Raw genomic sequence first — 15000 nt, 5'->3', positions numbered from 1 at the left:
TTAAACTTTATCGTATGTATCATCCCCGTGTATACTTTGTTTTTACACCTTATCGTGTCTTATCCCTGTGTACACTTTTTTACACTTGATCCTATATATAATCTCCGTGTACACTTTTTCCCCTATTGCACACCTTATCTTTCTCATTTGATTTCTTGTTTATTTGTTTCTTTTTTTTTTTTTCCTCGGATAACACTTAAGACCCAAAATGCCCTGTAGTTTGCTCGCAACAAAGCCTCACACATCCTCACTTTCTTACTTAACATTTCACTTATAAACTTTACTTATAAACTTTAAGGCCCAAAACAGCCTTTGGATACCCGTGTAATGCGCCCTTAACACACTCTCGTATATTCATTTTTCTTCTTCCTTTTTCTCTTTTTCTTTAATTTCATGGATAGCACTTAAGACCCCAGAAAGGCCTTTAATAACGCGTTCAGTACTTCTTTACTTAATAGATTTACTTAATATTTCACTTATAAACCATAAGCCCCCAAACAACCTCTGGAATGCGCGCAATCTCTCGTATTTTCTCCTTTTTTCTCTCCTCTTTTTCCTTTTCTTTTAATCTCATGGATAACCCTTCAGTCCCTAAAAAGGCAATCTCTCGTATTTTCTTTCTTTCTCTCTCTCTCCTTTCTTCCCTTTTCTTTAAAAACGGCAATCTCTCGTATTTTCTTTCTTTCTCTCTCCTTTTTTCTTTTTCTTTAATCTCGTGGATAACCCTTCAGTCCCTAAAAAGGCAATCTCTCGTATTTTCTTTCTTCTTTCTTTCGTGTTTTCTTTTTTCTTTTCTCTCCTTTTTTTCCCTTTTCTTTTTAATCTCGTGGATAACCCTTCAGTCCCTAAAAAAAAGGCAATCTTTCGTATTTTCTCCTTTTTCCCTCTCTCTCGTATTTTCTTTCTTTCTCTCTCTCCTCTCTTTCCTTCTCTTTTAATCTCGTGGATAACCCTTCAGTCCCTAAAAAGGCAATCTCTCGTATTTTCTTTCTTTCTCTCTCTCTCCTTTCTTCCCTTTTCTTTAAAAACGGCAATCTCTCGTATTTTCTTTCTTTCTCTCTCTCTCCTTTTTTTCCCCTTTTCTTTTAATCTCGTGGATAACCCTTCAGTCCCTAAAAAGGCAATCTCTCGTATTTTCTTTCTTTCTCTCGTGTTTTCTTTCTTTCTCTCTCTCCTCTTTTCCCTTTTCTTTTAATCTCATTAATAACCCTTCAGTCCCTAAAAAAAGGCAATCTCTCGTATTTTCTTTCTTTCTCTCTCTCCTCTTTTTCCTTTTCTTTTAATCTCATGGATAACCCTTCAGTCCCTAAAAAAAGGCAATCTCTCGTATTTTCTTTCTTTCTCTCGTGTTTTCTTTCTTTCTCTCTCTCCTCTTTTCCCTTTTCTTTTAATCTCATGGATAACCCTTCAGTCCCTAAAAAAGGCAATCTCTCGTATTTTCTTTCTTTCTCTCGTGTTTTCTTTCTTTCTCTCTCTCCTCTTTTCCCTTTTCTTTTAATCTCATTAATAACCCTTCAGTCCCTAAAAAAAAGGCAATCTCTCGTATTTTCTTTCTTTCTCTCTCTCTCCTTTCTTCCCTTTTCTTTAAAAACGGCAATCTCTCGTATTTTCTTTCTTTCTCTCTCTCTCCTTTTTTTCCCCTTTTCTTTTAATCTCGTGGATAACCCTTCAGTCCCTAAAAAGGCAATCTCTCGTATTTTCTTTCTTTCTCTCGTGTTTTCTTTCTTTCTCTCTCTCCTCTCTTTCCTTCTCTTTTAATCTCATTAATAACCCTTCAGTCCCTAAAAAAAAAGGCAATCTCTCGTATTTTCTTTTTTTCCTTTTCTTTTAATCTCACGGATAACCCTTCAGTCCCTAAAAAAAAAAAAAAAAAAGAGGTCCTTTAGTGACGTGTGCAATTCGCCCGTAAACGCAACTTCTGACACGACGCAAAACTTCGCGAAATGAAACTTGAAATGAAACTTCCCTTCGTGACGCACCGCCACATCCGGTAGCTAGGGGTGGGGGAGGGGGAAGGGAGGAAGGGGAGGGGAAGGGGGAGAGGAGGGGGAGGGAAGGAGGGGGAGGGGGAAGGAGGAGAGGGAAGGAAGGGAGGGAATTGAGGGAGGAAAGAGGGAGGGGATGGGAAGGGAGGGAAGGGAAGGAGAAGGGAAGGGAAGGAGAAGGAGGAAGGAGAAGGGGGAGGAGGAGGGAAGGGGAGGGGGAGGAAGAGGAGAAAGGTAGGTCAAAAAAGAGTGGGGAAGGAAGAGGGTCATAGGGTAAGGGGAGGCGGAGAAGGAGGGGAGAGGAGGGGAGGGTTGGGAGGGAAGGAGGAGAGGGAGGTTAGGGGAGGGGGAGGAATGAGGTGGGTAGGTCAAAAAGAGAGGGGGAAGGAGAAGGGATATGGGGAGGGAAGGTGGAGAGAGGAGGTAGGTCTGTCAGGTGAGGGAGAAACTGATTCCTCAAGGAGAGAGGGGAGGAGAGTGGTTGGGGGAAGGAGAAGGAGGAGAGGGCATAAGGAGAGGGAGCGGTATATATGAAATAGGGAGAAGGGAGAGGAAGGGAGGGTGCAGTATAAGGGAAATAGGGAGAAGAGAGAGAAAGGAGGCCGCGGCATAAGGGAAATAGGGAGAAGGGAGAGTGAAGGAGAAGAGAGGGCGCAGTATAAGACGAGTGAAGAGCAGGGAGAAGAGGGAATAAGAAAAGAAATAAACGAAAGAGAGAGAGAGAGGAAGATGGAACAATCACGTGAAAAAGAGGGAAAGAAGGAGAGGAACTGGAAGGGACGGGACAAAAGGAAGAACATGGATAGGGAAAGAGAAAAGGACATAATGAGAGAGAAGGGAGCAAAAGGGAGGGGGTGGTATGAGGCACATAGGGAGAAGGGAAAGGGAGGGCGCAATATAAGGGAAATAGGGAGAGGAAGGGAGGGGGTAGTATAAGGGAAATAGGGAGAAGGGAGAGAAAGGGATGACGCAGTATAAGGGAAATAGGGAGAAGAGAGAGGAAGGGAGGACGCAGTATAAGGGACATAGGGAGAAGGGAGAGGAAGGGAGTGATGTAGTATAAGGGTAACAGGGAGAAGGGAGAGAAAGGGAGGGGTTGGTACAAGGGACATAGGGAGAAGGATGGGAAAAAAGGGAAGGGGGCTAAATGAATGACATAGGGAGAAAGGAAAGGAAGAAAGGAATTGTACATGCGAAGCAGAGAAAGGAAGGAAAAGAAAAGGAAAAAATAATAATAAACAACGTAGAAGAAAAGGAAAAAAAAGAAAAAAAATAAATCTACGAATGACCTATCGAGACAGAAAAGGGACGGAAAGAGAAAGAGAGAGAGAAAAAAAAATGAAAGAGGGAGAGGAAGAAGAGGAAACATAATTGACATAGGGGAGAGAAGTTGCAACTCTGGCACCCAAGAGGTTCACCCACATTGACCTGCAACAATCGGAGGTCAACCCGCAAGACAGTCTTACGAGAAGGTCGCCATTTTTTTTATCTTTTTATTTCTTATTTTTTTAGGTCTCCAGAGGAAAGCATTGTTTCCATGTTCGCTAAATTGTTACAGTGCAATTTGCATAACGTTAATCCCTTTTCTTCGCTCGCTGCTACCTATCTATTTTTATCTCTATTAGGTGAGTGAGTGAGTGAATAAGAGAGAGAGAGAGAGAGAGACAGAGGGACAGAGAGAGAGAGAGAGAGAGGGACAGAGAGAGAGAGAGAGAGGGACAGAGAGAGAGAGAGAGAGAGAGAGAGAGAGAGAGAGAGAAACAAACAAGCAGACAGACATATAAACAAACAAACGTCAATGACCGATAAAGAACAAACAATACCCCAATCAACAGATAAAAAAAAAACTTACCCGCACACAACCCATCCCACACCGAAGCCATCAGCCACCGATTCGAACACAAGTATCTCAAAGCCATATACAAAGTTCCATTTACCTTTTTAACTTTTTTTTTCCTGCCAACCCCCGTCATGGATAACCCAATCTCAAATGAACCGCAATGACCGTAACCGCTGTAATTAACGGCCAAGGACGCGGAATTCATTAAGTAACTGCCAATGGAAACTCAATTTAACCGACCTTGCTTTTTTTGGCGCGAACGATCAGTCCCCGCGGGTTACCAACGAGCGATTTTTCGAACCCTCTTTATTTTCCTTTCCTTCCTCCGATAAAATCATTAACCCCTTCTCATCTTCAATATTTGCATCACACTCTACAGCGTAAAAGAATCACGATCTTAATACGCTATCAAAGTTTTATTTTCCTATTCGTGACATCGGATAACTGGCCATATTGACCGATTAAATACAATTAAAAAAAGAGACGAAATGGCACCTCCGGGAACAAAGAATCAATTACGGTAACTTTATCAAGGTATCTCTAAGTCCTTCACCCCTGCCGGCTACGTCTGCCATTGACAATGATCTTCCTTTGTGCGAATTAAATGTCCTGATAATACCAGCACTTCGGCTGAACAATAACAAATAAAATTGACACGTGTTTTTTTTTTTATCTAACGTTGTTTTATTTTTGTTTCATTGTTGTTCTTCTTCAGTTCTTAGATGGTGAGCCTTTTTTTGGGTTTGTTCTTTCGTTTGTCAGTTTTTAATTCTGATGTTTATTTACTTATTTAATTTGTTCTTCATGGTTCATCTTTAGGACGTCGGTTTAAATTGCTTTGCTGTTGTTCTTTTGTCCTTCATTGGCTAACCTTTTCTGTTCCTTTGTCCGTTGCTGGTTATAATTAGTGACAATAATAGACGTATCGCAATACGCCTATTTAAAAGAAAAGAAGAAAAAAAAAACATGCCTATGAAAATACATGTAAAAAATACATAAAAAATACCAGCTACATAAAGATTGGAAAGGGACGAAACATAGAGATAAACACAAACATATGGCAATAAATAAACACACACCCACAACAAATAAAGTCGGAGAAACAGGTGTAAACAAATACACGAAACACAAACGACAAACAAATTCGGCGACAAACAAACAAAATCAATAAAGCTGCACATAAACCAAACAAACAAACACACGCAAGAAGAGGTACAACAAGTGTCTTTGTCCCCTCGATGCCAATGCGATTAAAGGAACACGGAGAAGTGTGAGAGCGTTCCCTCGGGGGGTCCCCGGGGGGGGGGGGGGGCGCCCGCGGGGGAACAGGCCCGGGGGAGGACGGGTGTGGAGGGAGGGGGGGGAGTTGGTGGTAGAGGGGGGAGAGGGGGAGGTTAAGGGAAGGAGGGAGGACGGGGTGGAGGGATAGGGAAGGAGGGGGAGATGGGGGAGGTTAAGGGGAAGGGAGTTGGTGGTGGAGGGAGGAAAGGGGGGAGGGATAGGGAAGGAGGACGGGGTGGGGGGGAAAGAGGGGAGGGAGTTGGTGGTGGAGGGAGGAAGGGGGGGATAGGGAAGGATGGGGGGGAGGTGGAGGTTAAGGGGGAAAGGAGGGGAAGGAGTTTGGTGGTGGAGGGAGGAAGGGGGGGGGGGGGGAAGGGAAGGAGGTTAAGGAGTTGGTGGTGGAGGAAGGGGGGGGGAAAGGATAGGGAAGGAGGAGGTTAAGGGGAAGGAGTGGAATGAGGTGGTGGTGGAGGGAGGACGGGGTGGAGGAAGGGGGGGAGGGATAGGAAGGAGGGGGGATGTGGAGGCTAAGGGAAGGAGGGAGGACGGGGTGGAGGGATAGGGGAGGAGGGGGGAAGAGGGGGGAGGTTAAGGGGAAGTAAAGGGAGGGAGTTGGTGGTGGAGGATTGTAGAGAGAGAGAAGGAAAAGGGCGGAGGGGGTAGAGGAGGGAAAGTTAAGGCGGAGGGAGGAGGAGTTAAGTAAGGGTGAGGGAAGGAAGGGGTAGAGGAGGAAGAGGAAGAGGAGGAGAAGATGGAGTATAGAAGGGGAAGAGGGAGAGATATAGAGAGCCTGGAAGCCACGAGGCTGAGAGCTATATAGAGATAAACAACGAAACGGATGAACAAAAGATATAAAAAAAGAAGAGAGAAGCCACGGCGAGAAGCGAAGAAATCTCATAAAAGAAAAACGAAAGAGAACAAACAAATATACAAAAAAACAGGAAATCTCAGCAAAGAAAAAAAATCGAAAGAGAACAAACAAACAAACAAACAAACAAAAACAGATCTCAGCAAATAAAAAACGAAAGAGACCAAACAAAAGACCTAAAAAAACAGAAAATCCCAGCCAAGAAAAACAAACAAACAAAAGAGACCAAACAAAAGACCTAAAAAAAAAAAAAACAACAACAACAGAAATCAACAGAGAGAACGGGAGGGCGGGCAGAGCGTGGGAACTTTCCTCGGCGCGTGGGAACCGCGACCCCGCCAGCCAGCCAGCCGCCAACGTCACAGCGACACCAAAAAAAAACAGCTGCAATTGACTCGCTTAAAACCCTCGCTGAAGCAACGCACCGATGTTGCAAACGATCAAAATAAGGAGTAACGACTGCCGAAACAAGCCACTCGGAATGAAGTCTCATTTTTCCCCTTTTTTCAAGAGGGAAACGACTCTTAATGACTTCTGCAATGGCGGTTGCATGCAAGACCCTTGGGTAATTTTGCGGGTGATTAAAGTGCGATTCTCTCGCTATTGATTATTTGGATGTGATTGGAAGCGGTTCCAAAATGCCCCGAAATCGAAAAAATATTAAAAAAAAAGAAAAGAAAGAAAAAGGTAGGATCACATACCCAAAGAATGACGAAGCTTTATGTTGGGTAAATTGTTGCAGATCAAGCGTGTGTGTGTGTGCGCGTGTGTGCGTGTTTAATTAAGTGTGTATATCTGTGTGCGTGTTTAATCAAGTGTGTATATCTGTGTGCGTGCTTAATTAAGTGTGTATATCTGTGTGCGTGTTTTATTAAGTGTGTATATCTATGTCTATCTACATTTAGCTATATCTATCTACATCTCTATCTAGTGTTTTGAATCTTTATCTGATTTTGAATTACGATTTGATAATTGGGGTATTATCTATTAAAGTTTATTCTTTCTTTGTCTGTCTGTCTCTTCCCTTTCTCATTATCTGTTCCCTTTCTCTTTCTCTTTCTCTCTCTCTCCTGCTCCCTTTTTTCTCTTCTCTTTTCTCTCCCTCTCCTCCATTCCCTCTTGTTCCCTCTCTCTCTCTCCCTTTCTATAATATGAAGTTTAAAAAGGATATTACACAAATACCAATGAGCCGGAAAAAAAATTAATGCATTTCCCTTAAACCACCGCGACTTCCGTTAAAAACCGTTAAAAAAAAGTTCACGACGTTTAAATTCAAATCCGCAGAACGATGGAGCTTTCGCATTGGGAAAAAAAACATATATAAATATATCAAAACACACACATTGGATTGCTCTCGGAGAAGAATGAAAAGAATTTTCTTTTCCTACAAGAATTTTGCTCTCAATTAAAAGAAAAGAGCTGAACACTGCGCAACAAAATTCAAAATCGGAATGGCGCCAAAGTTCACGTCCTTTGCCCCTTTTTCACTCAAACAAGAAATGGAAGGCTTTCTAGGCGACCGCAACACCCATTTCGTCATACAAGGCAAAGGGTTGAAAAATAAATCACAAACACAGGTAAACACGTGTATTCATTCACAGACACGCAAACACACAAACTATTATACAAACACACAAACACACACATGCACACAAACACAAACACACACACATGCACACAAACACACACACACACACATGGACACAAACACACACACACACACATGGACACAAACACACACACACACACATGGACACAAACACACACACACACACACACATGGACACAAACACACACACACACACATGGACACAAACACACACACACACACATGGACACAAACACACACACACACACATGGACACAAACAAGCACACACAAACACACACATGCACACAAACACAAACACAAGTAAACACGTGCATTCACTCACATAAATACATACACGCAAATACACACATGCACAAACACCCCCCTCCCACAACAAACACACACACACACACACACACACACACACACACATACACACACACACACGCACACACACGCGCACACACACACACACCCACACACAAACACAAACACCCCCCCCCACCCCCACACACGAAAAAAAACACGAATCTTATCCTCTCCCCCTTCCCCTTTCCTCCACTCCTCTCCCCCTTCCCCTCCCCTCCCCTCCCCCTCCCCAACCCCAACCCCTCCCCTCCCCCCCTCTCCCCCTCCCCCAACCCCCCCCCAACCCCGTCCGCATTTCTCGAAGCTACCAAAATCCCCCCCCCAAAAAAACGTCCATATTCATAAGGCAATTCACCGTGGGAAGAAATATATCGTTTACGGGACCCTGATGCGGTGAGAAGCTCCCGAATGACGTCACGCGCTAAGTCCGGGTTGTGCCGTTGAGATGTCATCACAACACCGGCGTTATGTGCTTATAACCGCCGTAATTAGCGATGGCTCTTGCCTTTTTATCATTTTTATTATTGTTTGGGTGAATGTTACTTATGCTGGCTTCGTTAATTGGATGGTTAATGGCCCTTTTTTTGTAGAAAGGACTGGATGTGGATATATGTGTGTATGGATGCGCGCGCGCGTTTGTGTGTGTGCGTGTGTGTGTGGGGGGAGGGGGGGTGCGTGTGCGTGTTCGCACGCGAGTACGTATATGTATCTATCCATTTATATGTGTAACTTTGTACCTATTCGTGTGCGTGTATATCTTATCTACGTTTGCAAGTGTCCTATTTTCAAACCGAACGTCGCCTATTTCTCCATCTTTATCACCATTTCTGCCTTCTCCTCCGCGCCAAATCCTCCACTTCTCTCTCCCTCTCTCTTTCGTCTTGCACACACAGCCTTCCCACAGCAAGTCACGCTGTCGTAAACCCATAATAATATTCCTATCGACATTGCAAAGGAAAAAAGGAACGAGACATGACATGTATATTGCTGTGTGTGTGTGTGTGCGTGTGAGTTGTGTGTGTGTGTGTGTGTGTGTGTGTGTGTGTGTGTGTGTGTGTGTGTGTGTGTGTGTGTGTGTGTGTGTGTGTGTGTGTGTGTGTGTGGTTATGTATGCATGTATGAATGTATGTATGAATGTGTGTATGAATGTATATATGTATGTATATATGCATGTGTATATATATATATATATATATATATATGTATGTATACATATATGTATGTATGTATGGTCACATATTCACGCATGCATGTACGTATCTACATATGTATGCATGTACGCATCGAGAATTGGAACGAATGGCCTCACGAACGCGGAAAAACGGCAGAAAGTTGTTCCATTCGCTGCACAACCGTGGCAGGCCAGCTGAGTAAGGCTGTAAATAGAATTATCGTCATTATGCTGGTTTCTCTCCACCGCAAAATGTAAGTCCTATGGAACGCGCGGAGACCCAACCCCGTTTTCTGTACTCTGCTTGCCATCTGCAGGGGGAGCTATTATAGACGTGATTGTTATTTATTCATTTTTTATTTTTTTATTTTTTTTGTTATTGTCCTTTTTCATTATGGCTGTCGTATCATATCATTATTATTGTTGTTATTATTATTACTATTATCATCATCTTCCTCATTAGTCTTAGTGTTGATAGTAATAGTACTGCCTTTATTACTATTACAATTATACTCATCTTTATCATATCATCATAATCACCATTATCATTACCATAATCATAATCCTCCCAACACCACCACCACCACCACCCTTGTCATCATCACCACCATTCCCAATCATCAACCTTATATACTCTTTCAATAAGAAAAATAAAATATTGATCACTTTACTCATTAACACTTTAATCACTCCATCGAATCATTCCTTCGAATCTTGGATTAGTGAAACACCCAATTGCATTACAAGGATTCACATTGCATCAGCCAATCCCAGTGTTGCACAAATGAGAGATTGGTCACGCCCCTCGCGATGTTAATCACTTTTATTCGTGTTAATTAACATTTGACCAACAACCTCTAATGACCCTTTGTCATTTCGAAAACCTAATTAATAGATATTCAACCGCCGTTATCAACTCTTTAAGCCTTTAAGATCAAGCAAGATTTTTTTTTTTCGGTGACGTTAAGAAATGGAAAAAATTAAAAAGATAAAAAGATAGACAGATAGCTAAATAGATAGTGAGAAAGTGAGTGAGTGAGTGAGTGAGTGAGAGAGAGAGAGAGAGAGAGAGAGAGAGAGAGAGTAGAGGAGAGATGAGAGAGTGAGAGAGAGAGAGAGAGAGAGAGAGAGAGAGAGAGAGAGAAAGAGTAGAGAGAGAGAGAGAGAGAGAGAGAGAGGAGGAGAGATGAGAGAGAGACAGAGAGAGACAGAGAGAGAGAGAAGATGAGAAGAGACAGAGAGAGGGAGAGAGAGAGAGGAGAGGAGAAGAGGAGACGAAGAGGAGAGGAGAGGAGAGAAGAGGAGAAGAGGAGAACAAGAAGAGAAGAGAAGAGAAGAGAAGAGAAAAGAGAAGAGAAGAGAGGGGAGGAGGGAAAAGGAAAGGAAATGAGAAGAGAGAAAAAGAAAAGAACAGACAGAAACATAGAATAACACAAACTACAAAGACAGAAAACAGAAAACGAAACAGAAAAACCCAAACATTACTTTCTACTTACCAACCTTTACTTTACTTCACCACAAGACAACAAGAAAGAGAAATTGAAACAAACCAAAAAAGAAAAAAAAATCGCTTTAGGCAACCCAGACTGTCCTGCTTTTAAGAAATTCGCCAAGAAAGAAGAAAAGCTCTGAGACCCCGATGGCAACACTCATTCCCACACCCCATTTAACAACAACAAAAAAAAGCGAAGAAATGAAGATGAAAAAAAAAAAACCGTAAGATTCGTAAATTAGTTTTCTTTTTGATGCAATTTGTGAATTCTTGTTGTTATTATTGCGCTCTTTTATAATCATTCCTAGCGTAAGAATTGTAACATAACGAACATCATTCATCTGAACAACATAACTAACATCATTCATCTGAACAACATAACTAACATCATTCATCTTAACAACATAACTAACATCATTCATCTGAACAACATAACTAACATCATTCATCTGAACAACATAACTAACATCATTCATCTGAACAACATAACTAACACCATTCATCTGAACAACATAACGAGCATCATTCATCTGAACAACATAACAATCATTCATCTGAACAACATAACTAACATCATTCATCTGAACAACATAACTAACATCATTCATCTGAACAACATAACTAACATCATTCATCTGAACAACATAACTAACATCATTGATCTGAACAACATAACGAACATCATTCATCTGAACAACATAACGAACATCATTCATCTGAACAACATAACTAACATCATTCATCTGAACAACATAACTAACATCATTCATCTGAACAACATAACGAACATAACGAACATAATTCATCTTAACAACATAACGAACATCATCCATCTTAACAACATAACTAACATCATTGATCTGAACAACATAACGAACATCATTCATCTGAACAACATAACGAACATCATTCATCTGAACAACATAACTAACATCATTCATCTGAACAACATAACTAACATCATTCATCTGAACAACATAACTAACATCATTCATCTGAACAACATAACGAACATCATTCATCTGAACAACATAACTAACATCACTGATCTGAACAACATAACGAACATCATTCATCTTAACATAACGAACATAATTCATCTGAACAACATAACTAACATCATTCATCTGAACAACATAACGAACATCATTCATCTGAACATAACTAACATCATTCATCTGAACAACATAACGAACATCATTCATCTGAACAACATAACTAACATCATTCATCTGAACAACATAACTAACATCATTCATCTGAACAACATAACGAACATCATTCATCTGAACAACATAACTAACATCATTCATCTGAACAACATAACTAACATCATTCATCTGAACAACATAACGAACATCATTCATCTGAACAACATAACTAACATCATTCATCTGAACAACATAACGAACATCATTCATCTGAACAACATAACTAACATCATTCATCTGAACAACATAACGAACATCATTCATCTTAACAACATAACGAACATCATCCATCTTAACAACATAACTAACACATAATCAAAATTTCATTCGACTTATCAACGAAAACTGACTTACATTACCATAAAAACATTTTTATCCCATAACTAACACTTATAATCAAAATTTCATTCAATTTACCAACGAAAACGAACTCACATTACCATAAAACATTTCTATCCCATAACTAACACATAATCAAAATTTCATTCGACTTATCAACGAAAACTGACTTACATTACCATAAAACATTTTTATCCCATAACTAACACTTATAATCAAAATTTCATTCGATTTACCAACGAAAACGAACTCACATTACCATAAAACATTTCTATCCCACATCTCTCCCTTTCTATACTATCACACGAATCACCAGAACGTTTTCCTATTACGAAAAAAAAAAAAAATAAAAAACGGAAGAAAAACGGGAAAAAAAGAGACATGCAAATTACTTATCGTTTCCAGAATATGCAAAAACCTGCTTGTCGCTGGTCAGAAATTCGAAAAATAATGAGTACATACGAGCCATTATGCAAATTGAAGAATGTTGCATCAGCCTCTGCAAATATTGACTGGATTGTTCACTTCCTTATTGGGTCTTTTGCTTCTTATCGCTTGCTAGAAAAAAAGATACGTAAATGGTTTATAATATGCTTGTTCCATGCACATTCTCCTGTGGAAAAGACGCACACGCACGTACGTACATACATAAATACATACACGCACATATACACACACACACAAGTCACTTTCTATATCGCAATCTATCCATTTAACTATCATTTGCGTGAATGTATATATGTATATGTATATATATAAAATATATATATATATATATATATATATATATATATATATATATATATATATATATATATATATATGTGTGTGTGTGTGTGTGTGTGTGTGTGTGTGTGTGTGTGTGTGTGTGTGTGTGTGTGTGTGTGTGTGTGTGTGTGTGTGTGTGTGTGTGTGTGTATACATATATATATATATATATTATATATATTATATATATATATATATATATATATATATATATATATATATATATATATATATAAACACACAAAAGGTTAATATGATGATGATGATAACGATTTTGATGATGAAAATGATGGTGATGGTGATGAAAATGGTGGTGGTGATGATGACCGCAATGAAAAGACAACAATAAAAAAGCCACAAAGAAAAGAAAGAAGCTGCGGCCGGCTTGCAACTCCTCCCTCCCCCCTCTCCTGCCCCATCTTCCCCCCCCTCACCATCTCTTTCTACCTCATAACCCCCCCCTTCCCCTCTCAAGCTCCACCCCCACTCCCTCTCACTTCATCGCCATGCCTTCATCCTCAACCCTCTCCAACCCCTCCTCCTCCTCCCTCTCCCCTCCCTACCAGCATCACCACCCCTCCCATCCCTCCATCCCTCCCCTACATCCTTACTCATTTCTCTCGCCCCTCCCTCCTTCTTTCTCCCCCCCTCCCTCCCTCCTTCTTTCTCTCCCCCCCTTTTCCCTCCCTCCTCCCTTCCCTCTTTCCCTCCTCCCATTCCCACCCTCCCTCCTTCCTTTCTCCCTCTTTCCCTCCTTTTCCCATTCCCCTCCCTCTTTCCCTCCTCCCATTCCCCTCCCTCCTTCCCATCCATCCCTTCATTCTCCCTTCCCTCCCATCCATCCCTTCATTTTCCCCCTTTCCCTCCCTCCCCTCCCTTCCTCCCCATTCGTCCCTCCCTCCCCTCCCTCTCCCTCTCCTCCTCACCCCTCCCTGTCTCTCCACCCCCCCTCTTCCCCCCCTCCCTCCCCCTTCCCCGGCGGGTATGGCTCCGCGGGGTCACTTTCACTCTCTCTCGCCTCGCCTCCTCGTTATCGCCTCCCTTCGCCTATCTCCCGTCTTCGGTCTCGTGGCTCGTTTTCTTTGCTTCTTCTCTTCTCTTCTCTCTCTCGTTTGTTTGGGTTTTGTTTGCTTGTTTGCTTTTGTGTCTGTTTTTATTTTTTTATTCGTTTGTTTCTTCCTCTTTCGTTTACTCAGTCTCTTGTTTTGTTTTTCTATCTGTTTTTTTTTGCGTTTTATTCATTTCTTTCTTCCTTTCTTGTTTGTTTGGTTTATTTTTTCTACTGGTATACGTTTCTCATTTGTTTTTAATCGTTTATTTCTTCCTCCTTTTTTGTACTTGTTCATTTTCTTGCGTTATTTTTTATTATCATTCATTTCCTTCTTAGCGTCTGTCCCTCTTCGATTTGTTTGTCCATTTTGCATATGACAGAACATCTATAACTAATTCTTGATATTTTATCTTCACATCTGAATAATTTTAATTCAATCTGTTAATATCACTATCATTTTTGCCTAACTTTAGTTTTTTTATACATATATATATATACAATTTTAATGAATCATATTTATAATAATATCTATACTTAACATACACATACTCAATTCATCTATTTCATATATTTTCATACATTCCGAATAATTCACATAATTATGCACTTTTACTATTTGTATCTATCAATCTATCTATCTATCTATGTATTTATCTATGAATCTATTTATCTCTCTATGCATTTATCTATAAATCTATTTATCTATCAATCTATCTATCTATCTATGTATTTATCTATCTATCAATCTATATATCTATGTATTTATTTATCAATCTATTTATCTATCTATGTATTTATCTATCAATCTATTTATCTATCTATGTATTTATCTATCAATCTATTTATCTATGTATTTATCTATCAATCTATTTATCTATCTATGTATTTATCTATCAATCTATTTATCTATGTATTTATCTATCAATCTATTTATCTATCAATCTATTCATCTATCTATGTATTTATCTATCAATCTATTTATCTATGTATTTATCTATCAATCTATTTTTTTTTTCTTTTTCTATTATTTATCTA

General features: G+C 40.2%; 2 protein-coding genes across 3 annotated transcripts in view; both read right to left on the bottom strand.

The window, feature by feature from the left end:
• LOC113811197 (dual specificity tyrosine-phosphorylation-regulated kinase mbk-2) overlaps nt 1-15000 on the bottom strand; it is a 228031-nt gene that overhangs the window by 109700 nt on the left and 103331 nt on the right. The window lies entirely within an intron of this gene.
• Nucleotides 1-15000, bottom strand: part of LOC138866319 (homeobox-like protein HDP1) — a 50387-nt gene that overhangs the window by 10034 nt on the left and 25353 nt on the right. Inside the window, exon 2 of the mRNA XM_070138798.1 lies at nt 10956-12098. Coding sequence (XP_069994899.1) covers nt 10956-12098 — 1143 coding nt within the window. The remainder of the gene's footprint in view (nt 1-10955; nt 12099-15000) is intronic.

The sequence above is a fragment of the Penaeus vannamei genome, chromosome 25 (genome assembly GCF_042767895.1).
Source record: "Penaeus vannamei isolate JL-2024 chromosome 25, ASM4276789v1, whole genome shotgun sequence".
Classification (NCBI taxonomy): Eukaryota; Metazoa; Arthropoda; class Malacostraca; order Decapoda; family Penaeidae; genus Penaeus; species Penaeus vannamei.
This window is presented reverse-complemented; position numbering and strand designations above follow the sequence as displayed.